This window comes from Phodopus roborovskii, unplaced genomic scaffold (genome assembly GCF_943737965.1).
Source record: "Phodopus roborovskii unplaced genomic scaffold, PHOROB, whole genome shotgun sequence".
Lineage (NCBI taxonomy): Eukaryota > Metazoa > Chordata > Mammalia > Rodentia > Cricetidae > Phodopus > Phodopus roborovskii.
The window spans coordinates 76,059-97,958 of NW_026125906.1; the positions used below are offsets into that span (position 1 = coordinate 76,059).

General features: G+C 44.0%; 2 protein-coding genes across 9 annotated transcripts in view; one reads left to right on the forward strand and one right to left on the reverse strand.

The window, feature by feature from the left end:
- Positions 1-3,163: 3,163 nt before the first annotated feature.
- Tro (trophinin) lies at positions 3,164-14,027 on the forward strand. Of its 4 annotated transcripts, none has more exons than XM_051178945.1 (13): positions 3,164-3,238; positions 4,716-4,785; positions 5,038-6,192; positions 6,852-6,956; positions 7,064-7,127; positions 7,329-7,408; positions 7,851-7,942; positions 8,405-8,484; positions 8,579-8,621; positions 9,022-9,084; positions 9,557-9,671; positions 10,460-13,629; positions 13,812-14,027. In XM_051178945.1, the coding sequence occupies exons 2-12, from the start codon at positions 4,741-4,743 to the stop codon at positions 13,616-13,618; spliced, it is 5,001 nt and encodes a 1,666-aa protein (XP_051034902.1). In that variant the 5' UTR covers positions 3,164-3,238; positions 4,716-4,740; the 3' UTR covers positions 13,619-13,629; positions 13,812-14,027. The 4 variants fall into 4 exon arrangements, with proteins under 4 accessions (XP_051034902.1, XP_051034904.1, XP_051034901.1 ...); XM_051178947.1 differs by having other exon boundaries at positions 3,186-3,238; positions 5,084-6,192; XM_051178944.1 differs by lacking the exon at positions 3,164-3,238 and adding an exon at positions 3,466-3,734.
- Positions 14,028-15,315: 1,288 nt separating this feature from the next.
- The window catches only part of Pfkfb1 (6-phosphofructo-2-kinase/fructose-2,6-biphosphatase 1), a 70,217-nt gene continuing 63,632 nt past the window's right edge, over positions 15,316-21,900 (reverse strand). For all 5 annotated transcript variants that reach the window (XM_051178952.1, XM_051178953.1, XM_051178949.1 and 2 more), the window contains 4 exons: positions 19,800-19,929; positions 16,761-16,823; positions 15,928-15,992; positions 15,316-15,597 (listed from right to left, as the gene is read on the reverse strand). In XM_051178952.1, the coding sequence (XP_051034909.1) occupies positions 15,538-15,597; positions 15,928-15,992; positions 16,761-16,823; positions 19,800-19,929 (318 nt within the window). In that variant the 3' untranslated portion in view covers positions 15,316-15,537. The remainder of the gene's footprint in view (positions 15,598-15,927; positions 15,993-16,760; positions 16,824-19,799; positions 19,930-21,900) is intronic.

Sequence of the window (21,900 nt, forward strand, 5' to 3'; positions counted from 1 at the left end):
AACTGACAACAAATACTGGATGGGGGTTGAGGAAAATGTAATACTCATTCACTGTTTGTGAGATTGCAAACTGGTACAGCCACTCTGAAAATCAGTGTGGAGAATTCTCAAAGAGCTAAAAGTAAATCTACCACATGAGCCAGCCATAAAACTCCTTGGCATATGTCTAAAGGGCTTAACATCTGACCCTACAGATACTTACTTAGTTGTGTTCATTGTTACCCTGTTCACAATAGCTAGGAAATAAAAATAGCCTAAATGTTCTTCAACTAATAACTGAATGAAGAAAATGTGGTACATATATGCTATGATGGTGCATATATAGTATGGACTACTATTTGAATAGCTATAAGGAAAATTAAAATTATGAACTTGGCAGGTAAATGGATAGAAGGAGAAAATATCGTATTGAGTGAGATAACCCAGACCCTGAAAGACCAATGTCACATATTCTTTTTCTATATTAGGCTCCTAGCTGTGAACCGTCAGATATAAGTACATAGCTTAGAGTAACTAGAAACTAGGAAGGTGAAAAAGGACCACTGCCAGGATATGGGGGGCAGGAGGGGAATGCGTGGGTACAAGTGATCAAATCATGGGAATGGGAAATGGAGGGCTCTGATTAAAGAAGGTGTAAGGAGATAAATACAGAAGAAGAAGAGGAGGGTAACATAGCAGTACAGGGTGGATGAAAACTCATAAGGAATCATACTATTAACAATCTACCTAAAAATCACCTAAAATACTCATCAGTCAGAATATAAATACAGATATATAGTTTAAATGAATTTTTCCCATCTAAGTAGACAATGATCCTTTCAAGAGCCCTTGCCCTCATTTTTATAGTTTCCAGTCAATCAGTTGTCCAAATATATTAAGGTAAATTATTCCTTTTTTTTCAACTTTGGCAACATTACTTAGGTAATTTCAATCTTCAGTACTTTTTGTCAATTTTCATCATGAAATGTGTAATTGCAGGATACTTTTGTGATAATGTTAGATTCACTTGTCACAGACTTTATTGCACCAAGGGGTCACTGTATGATGTAGCTAATTTTGTTATGTATATTAAAGTTCACATTTTGTGAATACAGTTCTATGTGTTCAGACAAATATTCTCTTCTTAGATTTGTTAAGACTCCACTTAGGCCTTAGTTAATTTTTGTGGCCCTACATAGAATTTATGCTGGAAAATACTGCATGTATATTAGAGAAGAATGTGTATTCTGTAGCTGTTGGTTAGAATGTTCTGTAGCTGCCTGTTAAATTCATTTAGCCTAAAATGAAATTTAAGTCCATCTTTTCTTTACTGATTTTACATTCAGATAATTTCTACATCTTTGCAGTTCTTTTCTATTCTTTTACTGAACTCTAGCCCTCCATTCATTATTAAGGTTGTTTCACATATCCAGGTGCTTCAATGTTGAATTCATATATATTTGTAATTTTTATGTGGTCCTTGGAAATTTTTTCTTCTTATAATTGTATTTTCTTGTTTTTAATACACAATGCCACCATGTAGCCCTGGCTAGTCTCTGATATCACAGAGATCTGCCTGTTTCTGCCTCTGAGTACTGGTATTAAAGGCATGGGCAACCATACCCAGTCTATAATGTCATTCTTTTCATAATGTGTCATTTAGTTTTTTACTTAAATACCTTTTTTATCTGACATAATGATCTCTACTCATGAAAAAGTGAATGCCACAAAATGTTTCTTGCACTGAGGAGTAGTGGCCTATATCACAACAGATAACCTAAATTCTTGTTCAATGCATCAGTAAAAGAAGAACATGAGAAAAAAAGACATTCATGTATATTTTTATGTATCTATACAATACAAATGTGTATATATGTATTTTGTGTATATATCATATATATATATATATTCTCATTGTAGAAGGCTGTACTTCAATTCAATATTCTTCCTTATTTTCCTCCCAAGTAGTTCTGAAATTACATCAGTGCTTTGTTAAATGCCCACTCCAATCTTTTTCCTATATTTTGCTTCTTAAAAAGGTATCAGTACTGATATATCATGTTTTGGTGATACTCATGGGAGACCTGGCCTTTCTTTAACAGAAACAGAGGAAGAGTGGAGGGTGGGCAGGGAACAGAATGGTTGGGGGAAGGGACTGGGAGGAGAGGAGCAAGGGAAAATTTCAGCCAGAATGTAAAATAAATATTTATTTATATATTTATATTTACATATGTTTGTACATATACATATGTGTACATAGGTTTATACATATAGTGTTCATGTGTGACCTCTGGTGGATCTACCTCGTTACACAGCTACTATACTGGTTTATATTCCCACCAGAAATATACAAGCACTCCCTTTCACCACAGCTTTGTCAACATTTCTTGTTTGTTGTTTTAGTGTCAGTCATTGTGATATCTGTAAAATAGAATCTCAATAAAAAAAAAAGGTATCAGTGCAATTATTTTGAGATAAATTGAAACATCCATGGATTCTTGTTACATTTTTATTTGTAATGTGTGTGTGTGTGTGTGTAAGTGCATGCGCAGGTGTGTGTGTGTGTGTGTGTGTGTACGTATGTGTTTGTCTGCAGGGAGTGCTGTGAGCACAACTTGTGACAGTAAGGTTCTCTATCTCCGCCATGTGGGTTCAGGGAATAGAATTTAAATTCTCGTCTTAGTAGTGTTTTCACCTGCTGAACCATCTGACTAGCCCTAATTGATTTTTCTTACATCCACTTTAAAAATATTTATGAAATATATATTTAATTTATATATTTATTACATTGTATGTAGGAATTATTTGGGGACTCCTTTGTAATGTTTAGAGACTTTAAATATCTTAATCTAGTCATATTTGAAAGTCAGCAATGAATGTGACATAATCCTCTGTTCTCACAGTGTATTATGCCTTGTAATTAGTGTTGTCGGGACAGACGTGGGAGCTCTGAAGTCATTCTCTTCAGGAGAAACAGAAAAATCAAATGGAAACAGAGACACAGAATGGGGAACAGAGAAATTAAATGGAGGATAGGTGTGATGCTGAACAAGAGGTAGTAAACAGAAAAGAGGAGCTGCACTGAGGAGATCGGGAAGTCATTAAGCAGGGAGGGGGTGGGGCGGGCCGGTAGGGACGGAGACCCCCCTCTGGAGGCGGAAAGAGGCAGGACCACTTCCGGCCAGGCGGGGGGGTAACAAGCTCAGACCTGAGGAGAGGCTTGGAGAGAGCAGACGTGTTCTGGACTCGCGAGGGTGAGGTGAGCTGAGGTGGCTAGCTTTGGTAAAGACCCTGTGGGGGCTTCAAGGCTGCAGCTTCAGGGTGACGGGCTTCATACAACATTAAGGTTTGAAGAAAATCTGCTGGGGTTTGGGATCTAGAGGCTTCGATGTTGTGTTTTTAGTGGTGCCTGGACCCAATTCTCATGGGGGGGGGAGGCGGGGGCGGAATCTCTGGGCTATGGAAAGGTCTGGACTCAGTTTGGGGATGGAAAGACGGGATGCAGACCTGTTTGGGGTTGTGGAAGGGAAACGTTGAGAAAACATTTTGGCTGTAGCAAAAAGGGAGGTGGACCGAGTTCAGGAGGAGGTAAGAGACAGAATTAAGGACTCGGATTAAGCTGAAGAAAGGGGGTTGGACCCCCTTTGGGCTACAGAGAGGATGGATCAGATGAGGACCAAGAAAGGAGCGACGGAATCCTTTTTAAACGGCCAAAGGACTAGGCTTGGAAGGGAAAAAGGGCGGGCTAGGATCCGGTTAGCACTGGTTTGAAAGGGAGGGGGGGTATGACCTAGTAGGGTTAGGGAGCTGGGAATCCAGAAGGGTATCCCTGTTGGATCTGGGGGTGGGGTATCCATGTTGCAGAAAGGGCGGGGCGGGGCCCTTGCAGACGTGGATCGAAATGGGGGGGCAGTGTCGGCGGAGGCGACTGCAGCGCGGGGGGAGGGGGCTTGCGGAGCGGTGGGAGGTGCGGGAGGACTGCGGAACCTTAGCGAGGGTGAGTGGCTGACAGGCAGCGCAACGGCAAAGGAATGGGGGGGGGCTACTGGGGAAGGGGGGGAAGAGGGGGCGGCGAGAAGCAGCCCTGCGGAGCCTGAGCCATTCTGAGGGAAAAGGGTGGACTGAGAGACCGTGTAGTTAGGAGGAGGTGGCGGATGGGAGCTAGATGTTCTGTAGCTCAGAGGGGGAGGGAGACATATGTGGAAATGAGATGATTAGAGATGGTCCTGTGTCCACCAAAGCGCATGCGTACTGAGGACCAGGCTCATTTAGGAAACCTGTGATCGTGCACAACGCATCTTCTCTCTCTCTCTCTCTCTCTCTCTCTCTCTCTCTCTCTCACACACACACACACACTCTCTCTCTCTCTCTCTCTCTTCCTCCCCCTCTCCCCTCCCTCCTTCTCTCTCTCCCTCACTCCCCCCCCTTCTCTCTCTCTCTCTCTCTCTCTCTGTGTGTGTGTGTGTGTGTGTGTGTGTGTGTATTCTGTGCGCATGCGCATTGTCAGGTTGCAGTGTGGTAGAGGGTGTTTAGGTTTAGGTCATAGAACTGATTTGCCATCTTGGAAGTGAAAGATGCTGAAGCTCAGAAACCAGATGCCCTGGGCTTCTAGATAGACAACCCCAAAAAGGTCTGAGGTCCAAAATAAGGTAAATTCTTTCATCCTTCAGAATTCACCCTTCTGATGGATCTCCCTGCTCCCTTATTTTCCTCTAACTCAGCCCTATTTCTTTCAGGCTCATCTGTTAGCCTCTCAAGAAGATGGACAGAAGAAATGACTATGGTTATCGAATGCCCACATTCCAGGTGAGATATGTCTGCATTCTTACTAGGCTATTTGCCCTACCCTGAATTCACTACCACTGTGCAATTCCATAATTCCCTACCTAACCTGACCTTGTATGTGGGTGGAAAGAGGGAATCTTGCCTGACTCTCCTGTCCCCTCCTTGTTTCTGTACCTCCTTTCAATTAAATTGCTCAGGAGGGGAGGTCACTGTAGAGAGGGGTGGTTGTGGGGAAGCTAGATGGCCTATAGGATCATAATCCTAAGTATGTAGGGCCCTCTGCCTCCCCCTGGGAGCCTAGGGCCTCCTTTCTCTTCAGATGTACAGACTGAGACCACAGAGAAGGACAGCGTCCTGCTGATGCATACCCTGTTGTCGGCATCCAAGGACCCACCTATTGCCAGCAGGTCTAAGAAAAGCAAGACCAAGAAGACTTCTGTTAAAGCTATTACTAAGACCACACCCACTCCCCCTCCAGTCCCATCTGCCAATGATGTTGCTAGCAACAAGCCTAAAGTAACTCTGCAGGCTTTAAACCTACCAGTGTTCACCCAGATCAGCCAGGCTTCAAATACTACTGAGGCAGCTAATGTCCAGGCTTCAGTTACTGCTCAGCCCAAGAAAGCCAGGACAAAGAGAGTTACTCCCAAGTTATCCCTGACTGGCACTGAGGATGTCACTACACAGCTCAAGTCACCCTTAAAGGCCCTAAATCTACCAGTTACCTCACCAACTATCCAGTCTCCAATTGCCAATGAATCAGCTAATTCCCTGGCCTTAATAGCTGTCAGCAAGCCCAAGAAAACTTCTAAGGCAAAGAAGGCTGCCAATAAGACCATACCTAGTGCTACAGAGATGTCACTGACTTCGACTGCCACCCACACAGCTACTACCCAAGGTCAAACTGCTAAGGAGACAGCTAGTATCCAGGCCACAGCAGCCACTATCCGAACCAAGAAAACTTCCAAAGCTAAAAGGACAACTGCTAAGACCATAAATACTGACACTGAATATGTAGAGTCCTCAAATGCCCTGGAGGGATCTAGCAGACAGATTGAGGCCTCAACTGTAGGTCTAAGGCCCAAAAAGCCCAAGGGGAAGAAAGTTGCCAACAAAGGCCCCAATTGTGCTTCTGAGCACTCTGAGGCGCAACCTGCCATTCAAATGGTCACAAACCATGCCCTATCAGTCACCGTACGGATCAGGAGAGGGTCTAGGGCTCGAAAGGCTGCCACTAAGACTCGGGTTCAAGAAAGCCAGGCTCAAATCACCGACCAAGGAGCTCAGGCCAAGACGGCTACCTCTCAGGCCAGCATAAGTGCCCTTGAGACTCAGGTTGCTGCTGCTGTACAGGCCTTGGCAGATGACTATCTGGCTCAGTTGAGTTTAGAGCCCACAACCAGAACCCGGGGCAAGAGGAACCGGAAGGTGAGATCTGTGACATTATCCTTAACTTAGTTCTTCTTTCTCCTTCCTATACTAGGTTGTTCATTTGTCTTATGTATCCTGAGTCATTTAACTTCAAGAGTGACCCTGTGTTCATATATGCTATAGGATATGCTATGAAGAATGTGACACAATTTTGTGTTCACTATTAGTTCTCAGATTGGTAGGGAAACATATTTCTGTATTTAGTCAAGATCTATTTGTAACTTTGTATTTACATAATATTTAACCATGTGCCAGATTTTGTGTCATATATATTTACCCAAGTTTTATGTGGATTTCTTGAAAAGAATGCTTACTAACTGGGACCTATTAAGTCCCAGCTTTACAAATAAGAAAACAAAATTCTGGAATGAAGTGACTCACTTAGGACCTGTAGCTAGCAGGATATGGTGGTAGCCAAAGAAACAGGAAAACCCCAAGGCCATGTCCTTGCTTGGCTTGTGTCCTTGGAGGTGAAATAAACTGTTGCCTAGAATCCAGTGATTGGAAAAGCGTGGGAGTCAAGGTAGCCCGAGTTAGGGCCACACTCCTCTGTAAGGGAGTCTAGACCAACTAAATCTACAGAACTTTGTGGAAGAAACAGCAATCTCTTTCATTTGTTAACTCCAGACATTTTTTTCCCCTTTCCATTGATAAAGTCTAAGCATCCTAATGGAGAAGAAAGAACTGGGAGTAATTACAGGCGGATCCCATGGTGCCGGAGGCCTCCACCACCGCGAGATGTGGCCATTTTGCAGGAAAGGGTAAGAATCTAATCTGCTCATGGGTACTTTTCTTCCTCTTCATTCTCTGGCATTCCCCTAAGTGCTTTGCCACTTAATTGATTCCTCCCTAACTGTTCCTCTTTTAGGCAAATAAGTTGGTGAAATACCTGTTGGTTAAGGACCAGACAAAGATTCCCATCAAGCGCTCAGGTACTCTTCTTGAGCTCTCTTCTTCACTACTCTTTCTCCATGGCCTGTGGGTATCTGTTTACTCATCACCTCCTCTCATACTATATCAACTGCCACACTCATATTTCACCATAGCTACCCTGTCCACACAAGGCTGGTAAAAATACCACAATCATCTGGCCTCTGTGCAGTTTAGCATCTTCTGTCTCCCCTTTCTTGTAGACATGCTGAAGGATGTCATCCAAGAATATGATGAGTATTTCCCAGAAATCATTGAACGAGCAAGCTATGCTCTGGAGAAGGTGAAGGGGCAGCCCTGGGGGATGGGTGCACTGGGGAAACCTTAAAAAGAAGAAAGTTATACGAACACCCTCCTGTGGGAAGCACAGAGACCTAATATTCCCATTACTGTGTAGATGAGCGCACCGTGGTGTAGGGAGGGGCAGCCACTGCTCACACAGCAAGCCACTGGAGGAAACACAGCTAGTACTAAAGCTACACAGCTTACTCCTAGCTTCTGTCTGCTGCCGGATACACTGTCTCGTGGATTGCAGATGCTCACTGGTCACAAAGAAGCTATCTTATGTTTGTTACATGTTTAATGTGTACTTGGTACTGAACTATATGTTTTATATGCATTTCCTCTCACACACAAAACCCTTGCTTTTCTGCAGAATTCCCAACGTGCTAGTTGATACCCAAGATATATTTTGTGATCTCACAGGCTATTCTTTTACTTGGCAGATGTTTCGAGTCAATCTGAAGGAAATTGATAAGCAAAGTAGCTTGTATATTCTTATCAGCACTCAGGAGTCTTCTGCAGGCATTCTGGGAACGTAAGCTGGGGAAGTACTAGGGTGGGAAGGGGCTTCTTGCTTCCTCTTAGAAGCTCAAGAAAGAGGGTCTAAATGCCTCGCCTATGTCCCAGCTCTCACACATGGCTGGATCCCCGAGAGCAGTAGTGGTGCCAGATTACGGCTGACAGAAGGGTTTGAGAGCCTGGAGTGGGGCATTCCTGCTGTCAGGTTTGCTTTCTCTAACAAGTTCTCAGGAAATTGGACTGTCGTCACTTGACTCTTCTACTGAGTGCCTGGCCTGGCTGTGGAAGGGTGGCTTTTAAAGGAGGGAGGGATTTCTGGTGTGGACTATGATGCTTGAGAGCAGGAGTGTCACTAGGGTTCCATCTACAACTTCTTGGGGCCAGGGGACTTTGGGAGAGAAAGAATCTAGGAGAGGCTGGTCTATTGAGCTGTGCTTTATAGATGATGGCTCATGAACATAAACTTTCTCTGCCTTAGGACCAAGGACACACCTAAGCTGGGTCTCCTCATGGTGATTCTGAGTGTCATTTTCATGAACGGCAACAAGGCCAGTGAGGGTGAGTGGCTGGGCATGCAGTTGAATAGGTAGCTGTTGTCTGAATTCCAGGTACTCATTTTCTGTCCTTGTCTCCTTCTTGTCTCCTCTTGCAGCGGTCATCTGGGAGGTGCTGCGCAAGTTGGGGCTGCGCCCTGGGTATGATTGGGCTCTCTCAGAATTTGCTGTACGTGTTGTCTTTTGGCAAGAGAGGACGGTCCCAGGATTGCATCAGCCTGGTGGTCTGATGGAGCATGTATGGGGCGGGGATGGGGGATTTCTTACCTGGATGAATGGCAATGGTTCTGAACTCTGCTTCTTTTTTCCTTTATGTCTTCTGTCTGTTCTGAGATGAGGTGTAAGGTGGACCTTCAGGCATCCCTGACAAAGAGCCATCTGGCCTCCACTGTTTACTTCTAGTAGCCATTTGCTCACTACTATCTTCACTTCGTTGAGACTGCCTCATTGGCTATAGATTCTGTTCCATGTTGAGAAATACCTCTGCTTCATCTGGGTATTTCTGGTCTGTATTCACTGATTATTTTTTTTTCTTTGCTAGGGTTAGACATTCACTTTTTGGAGAAGTGAGAAAACTCATCACAGATGAATTCGTGAAGCAGAAGTAAGTAGTCTTCAAGGCTTTGTGTACCTGTGAACTGCTCTGGGTGTGGTGATCTGGTTCAAAAAGCTACTTAGTGCCTTTCTTACACTCTTTATGGACAGATGGACTCCTGTGACCTAGACCAAGTCCTATCTAAAATTCTTGTGGCTCAGCCCAATTGGAACCATTGCAATGGGGTATACTCAGAGAAGGGGCCCCCAAAATAGCCAGTCTTATTAACAGCACATACAAAAAGAGTCTGTGGTTAGTCTTCATAGGAGACAAAACACATCTGTGTTCTGTGGCATAGTGTCCTGTTTATGTATCTTCATGGCTTTGCATGGAAACATGTTTCCATGGGAATGAGTCTGGGTCTGAAGGGCATGGAAAATTTTTCTCCAGGTGTTTTAGAGGAAATTGCTTTCACCTGAGGCCTAGTGGTTAAACAATAGTTTTGCCTGTTTAGAAGCAGGTTTCATTTTCTTTCTCCAAGGTATCTGGAATACAAGAGGGTCCCCAACAGCAGACCACCTGAATATGAATTCTTCTGGGGCCTGCGATCTTACCATGAAACTAGCAAGATGAAAGTCCTGAAATTTGCATGCAAGGTAATGAACTTCCTGATCTTGGCACCTTAAGCTCCAGGCTGAGGCAGGCTGTGTACAGTGGTAGACAGGTATGGAACAACATATGGTTTGTATATAAATATATAAAGCCTCATTAATGTCCCAGATATATACTGCAAGATAGATATTTTTCCTTGTCTACTTATTTTTTACATTTTATCAGTCAGTTCAGGCTGCCATCATAACATATTATTAATAACTGGATGGCCTAAGATATATAAATTGATCCACTCATAATTATGGAAATAAAATCCCTAGATCACCACCTAGTACAGTCATTTTCTGGTTTAGGCTCTTTCTGACTTACAATTGCTAACTTTTCTGCATCTTCATATAGCATAGAGCAAACCTGAGTTCATTTTCATGTCTTTTCTAATAAGGGCATTAATCCTATTTGATCAAGGCCTCACTCATTTCACTTAAGTTATACACATAAAGACCCTGTCTGCAAATAGTCTTGATTAGGAGTTGGGTTTTCAACATAAGAATTGTGGGGAAATACACTCAGTCCAAAACATACTTAGTTTCTTATCAATTCCCATATTACAAATGGGGATATTTGGGCTCAGTGATATAAAGCAACTTGTCTAAGTACATAACTTGTATGCGAAAGTTATCAGAGCTGAAGTTCGATATCAAGACTGAGTCATTAGAACTCCAGATTTTTTTTTTAATATTCTGCTATTAGTTTTCTGTGGATCCCATAATGGGTGCTTCACATATAATTAAAAGGACTACTTTTCTTATAACAATTATAATTTCCATTTTAGGTACAGAAGAAAGATCCTAAAGACTGGGCTGCTCAGTACCGGGAGGCAGTAGAGATGGATGTTCAGGCTGCAGCTGTGGCTGTGGCTGAGGCTGAGGCCAGGGCTGAGGCAAGAGCCCAAATGGGGATTGGAGAGGAAGCTGTGGCTGGGCCCTGGAATTGGGATGACATGGATATTGACTGTTTGACAAGGGAAGAGTTGGGTGATGATGCTCAGGCCTGGAACAGATTTTCCTTTGAAATTGATTCCAGAGCCCAAGAAAATGCAGATTCCACCAACAATCTCAACTTCAACCAAGGAGCTAGTACTAGAAATAGCTTCAGTGATGGCACCAATATTAGCTTTGGTGGTATAAGCAACCCCAGTGGTGGCTTTGGTGGCATACCCAACTCCAATGGTGGCTTTGGTGGCATACCCAATGCCAATGGTGGCTTTGGTGGCAGAAATGGCATTACCTTTGGTAGTGCACCCAACACCTCTGCCAACTTCAGCAGTGCAGCGAGTATTAGCTTCGGTGACACATCCAACACTAGCACTAGTTTCAGTGGTGGAGCCAGCATTAGCTTCAGTGGCACACCCAATACTAGTGGCACTTTCTGCAATACAGCCAGCATTAGCTTTGGCAGTGCATCCAGCACCAGCACTAGTTTCAGCAGTGGAGCCAGCATTAGCTTTGGCGGTGCACCCAACACCAGCACTAGTTTCAGCAGCACAGCCACCATTAGCTTTGGTGGTGCACCCAGCACGAACACTAGTTTCAGCAGCACAGCCAGCATTAGCTTTGGCGGTGCACCCAGCATTAGCAGTACTTTCAGTGGTGGGTCCAGCATTAGCTTTGGTGGTTCTCCTACCACCAGTACCAGTTTCAGTGGTGGAGCCAGTATTAGTTTTGGTGGTTCACCTTGTACCAGTGCCAGTTTCAATGGTGGAGCCAGCTGTGGCTTTGGAGGCACACTTAGCAGTAGCACAGCTGGCTTTAGTGGCGCACTCAGCTCAAGCACCAGTTTTGGCAGTGCACCTACCACGAGCACTGTCTTCAGTGGTGCAGTTAGCACCACCACTGGCTTTGGGGGCACTCTTAGCACCAGTGTCTGCTTTGGTAGCTCACCCTGCTCTGGTGCTGGCTTTGGAGGCACACTCAGTACCAGTATCTGCTTTGGTGGATCTCCTAGCACCAATACTGGTTTTGGTGGTACACTCAGCACCAGTGTTTCCTTTGGTGCTTCTTCTAGCACCAGCTCTGACTTCGGTGGCACACTAAGCACTAGTGTCAGCTTTGGTGGCTCTTCAGGCACCAGTGCAGGCTTTGGCAGTACACTCAACAGCAGTACCGGCTTTGGTGGTGCCATTAGCACCAGCGCTGGCTTTGGCAATGCACTCAACAGCAGTGCCAGCTTTGGCGGTGCCATAAGTACTGGCTTTGGTGGTGCACTCAATAGCAGTGCTAGCTTTGGCGGTGCCATAAACACCAGCACCGGCTTTGGCAATTCACTGAACAGCAGTGCCAGCTTTGGTGGTGCCATCAGCACCAGTTCTGGCTTCGGTAGTGCACTCAGCACCAGTGCCAGCTTTGGTGGTGCACTCAATGGCAGTGCTGGCTTTGGCGGTGCCATCAGCACCAGTGCCAGCTTTGGTAATGCACTCAATGGCAGTGCTGGCTTTGGCGGTGCCATCAGCACCAGTGCCAGCTTTGGTAATGCACTCAATGGCAGTGCTGGCTTTGGCGGTGCCATAAGCACCAGTGCCAGCTTTGGTGGTGCACTCAATGGCAGTACTGGCTTTGGCGGTGCCATAAGCACCAGTGCCAGCTTTGGTGGTGCACTCAATGGCAGTGCTGGCTTTGGCGGTGCCATCAGCACCAGTGCCAGCTTTGACGGTGCACTTAATAGCGCTGGCTTCAGTGGTGCCATCAGCACCAGTGCCGGCTTCGGTAATGCACTCAGTAACAGTGCTGGCTTTGGCGGTGCCATCAGCACCAGTGCCAGCTTTGGCGGTGCACTCAGCACCAACCCCGACTTTGGTGGTGCATTCAGTACCAGTGTTGGCTTCGGTGGGGCACTTAGTACCACTGACTTTGGCAGTACCCACAGCAACAGCATTAGCTTTGGCAGTGCTCCCACTACCAGTGTTAGCTTTGGTAGTTCTCACAGCACTAACCTCTGTTTTGGTGGAGCACCCAGCAACAGTCTCTGTTTTGGCAGTGCGTCTAACACCAACCTATGCTTTGGAGGCTCTTCTAGCACCAACTCCTGCTTTAGTGGTGCTTCCAGTGCCAATTACAGTGAGGGGCACAGCACCAGTTCCATTTTCAGCTTTGGGAATGGGCTAAGTACAAGTGCTGGCTTTGGAAATGGATTGGGCACCAGTGCTGGCTTTGGCAGCAGCCTAGGTACCAGCACTGGCTTTGGAGGAAGCTTAGGCCCCAGTGCTAGCTTCAATGGTGGCCTGGGCAGCAGCAATGGCTTTGGTGGTGGAGTAAATCCTAATGCTGACTTTGGTGGGGGACTGGGTACCAGTGCTGGCTTCAATGGTGGACTAAACACTAGCACTGATTTTGGTGGTGGACTGGGCACTAGCACTGGCTTTGGCGATGGACTGGGCAGCAGCACTGGCTTTGGTGGTGGACTGGTCACTAATGATGGCTTTGCTGGTGACCTGAATACCAATACTGGTTTTGGCGGCACACTTGGCACTGGTGCAGGCTTTGGTGTAAGCCTCGGCACTGGCGATGGCTTTGGCAGTGGGTCTAATGCCAGCTTCGACAGAGGACTGAATACCATCATTGGCTTTGGCAGTGATTCCAACACCAGCAGTGGCTTTACTGGTGAACCCAGCACCGGCTCCAGCTTCAGTAATGGACCCAGTTCTATTGTTGGCTTTAGTGGTGGACCAAGCACTGGTGCTGGCTTCTGCAGTGGACCAAGCACTGGTAGCTTTGGTGGTGGACCAAGCACAGGAGCTGGCTTTGGCGGACCGAGCACTGGAGGTGGCTTCGGAGGACCAAGCACTGCAGCTGGCTTTGGTGGTGGACTGAGCAGCAGTGCTGGCTTTGGTGGTGGACTGAACACCAGTACTGGATTCAGCGGTGGACCAAGCACCGGTACTGGTTTTGGTGGTGGAGCCACTAACCTCGGTCCCTGTGGCTTCTCTTACGGCTAATGAAGTTTCAGGTAACTGCAATATTTCCATAGCCAGGATCCATGGGGAATAGCTATGAGAGTTGGGAGATATTAGAAGAAACCATAAGATAGGAGGGTCAAGTGAGAAGATGAAGGCAAGATGGGAAATATGAGGAAATAGGCTTGGTGCTAACCTATTTTTTTTTTTTTTGGTATTTTGCTTTGTTTTTCAGGTTTGTTGCCCATGTTTACAGATAATGCTAATGCAGCAGTAATTCCCATGGAGCCAATGTGCAGCTTTGGAATCGTTGTCCACACAGCAGCCTAAGCAGCTACTACCCATTAGCTGAGTGAAACACTATGAAAATTCTGCTGTTCCTGCTTTGTGTTTGCTTCCCGTGTTGTTGTCATATTTTGGTATCAGAGTTACATTAAATTTGCCAAAGGAATCTGAGTTTATTCCATCTTTTAATATGGTGGTGTTTGGGGTTTGTAGAACTAGAATTCAGCTTAGCTTTTTGCGGTCTATGCGGCTTCAGCTCAAAGATAGGTATTTCTCAGAGTCAGAGAGCTCTGGGAAAGTGTGGCAGGCCAAGAGATAATAGCTTGAGGAAAGATATGGAAGGGGAAAGCCTAAGATAGATTGCAAACAGAAATAACTATGGATAGTAATTTCACACTAATTTGGGGTAGCTGTGTAAGAATAGAGGGATAAGGGAAGGAACTAGGAGTTGACATGGGAGCAAGAGGACAATCTCTTGGGACAGGAAAGAAAAATAAGTATAGACTGTAGGACCAAAGGCAATTGAGAAGCAAAGGATTGATATGAAAGTCAAGAATTGACTGAAGTAGTATGAGACAGTGGAAAGGGACAGTGCCAGAAAATACATGGCAACCTTGACTTTGAACAGGGTTCATGGGTATCTGTAGAAGTGGATAAATAGATATTCCAAGTACTGATCTACAACCCTAGTGGATCCCAGTTTTAAAAAGGTGTGGATGATTCAAGGCTTGGATTTTACTGGGTGGTTGTGATGAAAGGACTAGGGAACAAAGGCAGCAAGGTTATGAGGTTGTTTATCACATGAACTCTAGTACCTGAATCATAATGGTTAGTGTATGGAAAGCAGCTGGAGAGGTAGGTTCAAGTTGGTTAGGGACAGAAGAATAATGAGAGACTAATGAACTAGGGGGCAGCGGGGGGGGGGGAGGCTCAAAAGGAATATGTGGATTAATAAGGGCAGATATTGTTCATTTAAGAAATACTACATGTATGCCTGTGGTATCAGGGCATACTGCTGATGTCTTAAGTATGATTAAATTTTATAGGCTCGAATGAACAGGAAGCTTCCAGTCAATAAGTTAGCTCAGTGAGTGGATGCCACAAATGAAAACAGATAATCACTGAAGTTGAGAGCATCACATCCCTGGGAGGGAGGGTGTTGACGACATCATTAACATAGGCAATGAAATTACTCAGGACAGTAGCAAGAGTTGGAGCAGACCAAAGCCCAAGTACTGGATTCTTTGAGTATAATGTCCCCATGTACCTTGAGTACCAAGGAACAAAACCAACAGGAACTCACAAGGACCTATCTTTTCCATCTTCAAGAATGCTACCCCAGGACTCTTCAATCTCAGACATCCTCACCCATTCTTCACCAACAGCACCAGAGTTGGGTTTGAATCAAGATATTGAAAACACTGAGAGATGCCTTATAGCTTCTCCTTGTCCTATAGGCAGGAATATATATCTTTATTCATCAGAAAATAGTTATTTAAAAGAACTTTATAGATTGGCTAGGAATTGGGACCTGTTTGGAAGCTGCTACAGACTTCTTCACTGGAGGTAGGGCACTCTCAGGCTAAAGCCAGAGTCTGCTTAGGGAGAACAAGGGCAGCAGTTCCTACAGGAGGAAGGCAGTAAGGACAGAGGCACTCTGATCACTTGGAAAGGGCTCAGTAATGGGCAGGGACAGTGTCCAGGGCTTCCTCAGGTTCACGGGTGATGTCCACATTCTGAAGAGAGAGCCCAGGGTTAGTAGGCAGTATAGGGTCCCAATCCCAGCCCTGCCTCCTGTCTTCACTGCTAGGCATCCCTCTTTCAACAGGGCATGGGTCCTGGTCCTCTTCTTAGGCACTCCTGGGCAATCAGGCTGAAGCCTGTTTAACAGGAATTGTAACAGCCCTTAGTGTCTATGGGATTGGAATAGGGTCTTGCCATTTCTGAATACTAGTTGATTTGAAACACCTGGGATGATCTGGGGCTAGAGACAGCCTTTCCATGTGAGTGTACTTTCAGAGTGTATCTTGTTAATGGCCAGCTTGGGTACTGAGCACCCCACCTACCTCAGGCTTGTCCCGGTGTGTGTTCACAGCCTCTACATTCAGGTAGATAGATTCCACTCTGCAGCCTCAGAAAAGAACAACTCATTTGACCATAAATACTCAGGATAAGCCCAAGTCTTTCCTAAGGTATTAGTTTCCCCTTTCCCATCATCACCGCACATATCCCAGGTCCATGCTCTCTAGATCAGCAGTTCTCAACCTATGGGTCATGACACTGGGGGGCTGCAAATCAGTATGCTGCATATCAGGTATTTACATTATGATTCATAACAGTAGCAAAATTACAGTTATGAAGTAACAATGAAAGTAAATTTATGGTTGGGGGTTAGCACAACATGAGTGACCTAAAGAAGACTGGCCTGAGGTTTACAGAGGAGATCTGCTGTTCAATCTAGCCCCTTTAGTACCATTCCTGCAGACTATCCTGTCACAGGTTACAGTTGGTTCTTTTATCCTGTTCATAACCTAGACTACATTTTATTCTATCCCTTCTCTGCTTATGAACCTTTCACAAACAACTAATGCCTCCATTCTTCAGTGTCTCCAACCTATACTTTTCCTGAGGTATCTGTTGTGGCCTCCTCTGCCTCAACACAAACAGAACAATGTTCTGTACTCAGTGCCCAGGCAGAGACAGAAAGAGCCAGGGTCCAGATTTGGATGTTAGCCTACTTCTTCCCTGTTATCCTACTGTTACCAGCTGTACCTTTACCAGGATAGACCACCAGCCACCCAGGGAACCTTACCTAGGGTCTTCTAGAGCAAACAGTAGACATTGGAGACATACCCTGGCTTCTAATTGCCTTTCCTTACATGAGAGTAGGCATACTTACCATAAGCCACAGGTGTGAGTTTGAGCACTGTGTGCAGAGGACACTTGAGATAGGGCAGCTCATCTGGAAAGGAGGAAGAAGCAACCCTGAGATGCAGTATTGAGCAGAGGATCACAACCAGGCTGTTGGATGTTCCTACTTCTACCTTTGCTTCCTATTTGGGTCCCAGTACACACTTAGCTGGTATTCTATATAGTGGGTAGTCACTCAAGCAAGCTAAGATGGGTAAAATAGAGAAACCAAGCTGCCTAGAAATGGGAGAGAGAGCCTTGGGAAAGGTGGACAGAATATGAGTCTCATAGGAGGGCTAGGTACCCACTTAGGGGTGTCAATTCTTTACTCAGAATTAGCAGGAGATGAAAGCAAGCTTCCCTCCTGCCCCAGGCCAACTTTCCACAGACTCCTTATAAATAAGGGTCCACAACTCTGAAACCGTCCTAAGTACTACTACAAAGGCAGAGGCATATGTGGCCTTTGACTACTCCTACAGTCTTTCCTCCATTCAAACAGTAACCTCCCCACCCTATCTGTCTCCTTGTCTTTTGGTATCTGTCTGTCTCTCCTCTTTCTCTCTCCCCGTGTGTGTGTGTGTGTGCGTGTGTGTGTGTGTGCGTGTGTGTGTGTGTGTGTGTGTGTTTGTATGTGTGAGTACACACATGCGCACTTGTGTTTTATTCATACTACAACTTGTTTATAGAGAACTGATCGATTCACTGGTTTCCTGTTATTAACGATTATACAGAAAGTGACTCTGAATATTTATGTACAATTTCCTTTCAAGACCAGTGTTTCTACTTTTCAGATAGACAGAAAGGATCATGCTTACTCCATAGAAAGGAAATGGGCTTCAAGGGGAAATGCACCATGGCTAGGAAGTGACAGTTTGGGGCCTCCAACTTAGGGTACTCTGAAGACAAGATGCCTACTCTGCTCTTGCAGATTGTAGCTGCTGCCGTGGAGGGAATCACAGAGTACTGGGGATACACACTTTTTTTTAGACACTTTATCTTGATATCTACCTCACCACTCTCCAGGCTACATGCCCTTACTTCCCTCATTTAACTGGAAAACCATCACTTGTAATGACTTCTTGTACCTTGTGCAACTTGTAGGCTTTGAAGGCATGCCACCATCCTACAAACCTCCTGATATATCAAGATGGGGGCATTTTCCTCGAAATTCATTCCATTTTTCCTCACTGTCAATCATTATAATTAAATTCTGGGCCAATGACTTCTTTGTCTGTGATCCCACTATACCCAAACTGGTGCTCTGGGTCCTGTCCACTGTTACTTTCCATATGAAGAAACAGGTTTGGAGAACAGAAGTAACTTACTTAGTCTCTGATCCAGCTTTGTCACGGTCTCCTCCCTCTCTGGCCCTCAATATCCCCATTTTACAGAACAAGATTAGATTAGGTACAATCTGAAGGTGCCCTAGCCCTGTAGGTCTGTGGGTATACATTCTAACTTATATAATTATCTCTAGGCATCCTTTCATCACTCTCCGGAATAAGAAGGGTAAAATTATCTGTTAAGCCCTGTGAAACCTTGCTCCTGGGGCCAAGTTGTAAACAGTTAGAATGGTCTAAGAAATGAAGACTTTAGGAAGTAAGTACACGGCTCCTGTATATATTTGAGAGAACAGAGCGTCCAACAGGGCCTCATCTTAACTTGGGCAAGTCATTTCATTGCTCTAAGCCTTGGTTTTCTCATCTGAGCAATGGGAATAGTGACAGGCTCAGTTTCAAAAAATGCTCTGGAAAGCAGAATTCTAAGACTGAGAGGATCTCCATCACACAGTCCATCACCTATTTCAAGTGAGGACATTTTCAAGTGTACTAAAAACCAGGTAGAGAATATGACTTATATAATGTCAAGTTCTCAAGTTCCCTGGATTCCAATCTTGAATTATTCCATATTTTATATATTCTTTATTTTAAAAGTACTATAACAGAATTGGCTCATGAGTTTGGGACATTATAAGGATTAAATAGCATTTATCATTGCTCCCAAACACCTTCAAAATATACTGGAAATGCCAACATTTCATCATCCACATTAGAAATGGACTGTCATATGAAGGTGGTGCCAGGTCACCTGAGAAGAAGATATAGTATATGTATACTTTGTATACATGTATATGGCAGTACATCAAGTCTGTATACATATGTATGGCAGCATATATAGTGTGTGTGTGAATATATATATATGTATATATATACATATATATACATATCAGTATATGAAGTCTCTATGTGTGTGTGTATGTGGCAATATATGAAGTCAGCATATATATATATTAAGTATATATACATACACATGGCAGTATATGAAGTCTGTGTATATATGTAAGACAGCATAGCATAAGTAGTCAGTGTGTCTGTGTGTGTGTGTGTGTGGAGATATATATATATATATATATATATATATATATATATATATATATATACACACAATATATATATATACACACACATATATGTATATATATATTTATCAGTATATAAAGTCTGTGTATACATTCATAAATACAGGGGTTAGATATTTTTAAAGATAAATTACCACTTGAAAAATTAAATTATAGACATTGCTACCTTGGAGAAATTATTCATACAGCAAGGTCTCAGGTCTCACTATCAACTGAGGCCAGTGTGCTTCAGAGATATACTGACTCAGTATGTGAGGTGTGGCAGACTGTTTATGCTGGTTTTCAATATGCAAATTCTACAGATTACCTAAGATTAGCTAATAATGGCTACATAGCGCATAAATGCATCATCTGTTCTAGGCTTTTAACTAGTTTATTTCAACTTTAACATTAATTCTCTCCATTTTATAGTGGAAAAAAACAGCCTGAGTGAGGCTAACGGTACTTACTGAAAATAGCACAGACCTGTGCAACAAGTTGAACCTAGATATCCTTGTTTTAAATATTGTGCATTTAACCACTAAGATATAAACTTCTAAGTGCTGTCATCAGCATCTCAAATCACATCCAGTTCTTCACAGCAGGAACAGAGGGTGAGGGGTGTGTTACCTGAACTTTTATCCAAGAAGTATGCCAGGAGGCACCGCATGACAGCCTGGTGACATATCACCAGAACATTTTCTTGTCGTTCTAGCTCCATTATAACTGGCTCAAGACGCTGAACTAGATCCTCATAGGACTAAACAAAAGAGAAATACTTGTAAGAAATGTGGGTAGGGGTGAGGCATATTTACCCAGAGAAGAAAACTTGGTTTGGGAGCCAACTGAATTGTTGACCCAACAGTATGGCTATGGCAAAATACCTGTTCCTCAAGGTTTTCGTTTCTCATCTGTTAAATGAACCAATCAATAAGTGTGGGCTAAAAGACAACACTATAACCCCAACTATAAAATATACACTTAACTGTACAACTGGCATTTCAAAAATAAGGAAACCTCTGACCTGTAGTATTCTAAAATAAAAAGTTAAAAAAAATAAGAGGAGGAAGATGCCAGGCTATACTGGGACATTTGACAATCTCATCAATCAGGAATCTGGAGTTTCAAAAACCTTATAGAAATATGAGTTAAACTAGGAGTTGGGACTCAATGTAGATCTGAGACTCTCAGATGACAAATCTTTATACTCCTAGTAAAAGTTTAAAATGGAAAAAGTCCATCCACAGGAGAAAGGAAAACAGTAAGAAAATATATCTGATCCTTCTGCGTCCACCTTCTTCAGCAAATCCTACCAGTGTGCTCTACCAGGGAGTTAGGAGAGAGAGGAGGGGAGAAGGGGAGGGGGAAGGAGAACATGAGGAATCAGGAAGGTTGAGTTGTGGGAAGGACAGAGAAGGAGAGCAAGGAAAGAGATACCTTAATAGAGGGAGCCATTATGGGCTTAAGAAACTTGGCACTAGGGTAATTTCCAGGAATCCAGAAGGATGACCCCAACTAACAATCTAAGCAATAGTGGAGAGGCTACCTTAAATGCCCTTCCCCTATAATGAGATTGATGACTACCATCCTAGAGTCTTCATCCAGTAGCTGATGGAAGCAGAAGCAGATATCCACAGCTAAACACTGGGCCGAACTAGAATCCACTTGTAGAGAGGAAGTGAAGAGCAAAGGGGTCTCCAGGCTGGAGAAACCCACAGAAACAGCTGAATTGAACAAAGGGGAGCTCACAGACTCCAGACTCACAGCTGGGGAACTTGCATAAGACTGAATCAGGACTCCTGAACGTGGGTGTCAGTTGGGAGGCTTGGGCAGTCTATGGGGACTCTGGCAGGGTAATCAGTATTTATCCCTAGTGCACTAAAGGACTTTTGGGGCCCATTCCCTCTGGAGGGATACTCTCTCAACCTAGTTATAGGGGACCTAGGCCCTGCCCCAAATGATGTGACAGACTTTGATGATAGCTCAAGTAAGGCCTCACCCTCCCTGGGGAGTGGATGGTGGGTGGGATGGGGAGATAGTAGGGAGAATGGGAGGATGGGATGGAGAGGGAAATGGGATTGGTATGTAAAATAAGATTGTTTTTAATTTAAATAAAAATCAACTTTAAAATGGAAAAAAATGTATCTGCCTCTCTAATTTTGATGGGAAAATATGAAATGCTTCCTGTAACAATTGATTTTAAAAGGCCGATGGCATAAAGAACATGTAGGAAGTCTTGTAATTGAACCTCAATACAAGAAAGGAAGAAAAGAAAGAGGAGCAGGAGAAAGGAGGAATGTTGAAGAGAGGGGAGGAGAAAGGAAAGGAAAAGGTGGGACTAAAGAGACGAAGAACAGAAGTGTAGAGGATAGTATGGAGTTTAGAAGAAGAAAAGGAGAGAAAGGAGAGACAAGGAGAGGATGTGAGACAGATGAAAGGAAGAGAGGGGAGGGTGTAGGAAGGGGAATCAAATATTATCTAGATATAGAAGAATGAAGCGTTAAGATAACAAAGACATAAAGACTTTTCACTTAGCCAATGAACAAAGAAACAAAAGTGAAATTGAAAAATTTCTTAGTCACAGTGGAAACAATAAAACAATGAGAGAAGTATCTTTAAAGTGCTGAGAAAACAATAGTCAAAATTGGGAGTTTTATATGCAATCAATTATCATTGAGGATTGAGGCTGCACCACAAAGATAGTTTTAGACAAAAGGAAGGTGAAAGTATC

What these genes read in the sequence shown, in the direction of transcription:
- Tro (XM_051178945.1), top strand. Translation starts at nt 4,741, where the DNA reads ATGGACAGAAGAAATGACTATGGTTATCGAATGCCCACATTCCAG. An exon ending in GGGGCAAGAGGAACCGGAAG is followed by an intron (nt 6,193 to 6,851) that starts GTGAGATCTGTG and finishes CCATTGATAAAG; the next exon opens with TCTAAGCATCCTAATGGAGA. An exon ending in TCCTGAAATTTGCATGCAAG is followed by an intron (nt 9,672 to 10,459) that starts GTAATGAACTTC and finishes TTTCCATTTTAG; the next exon opens with GTACAGAAGAAAGATCCTAA.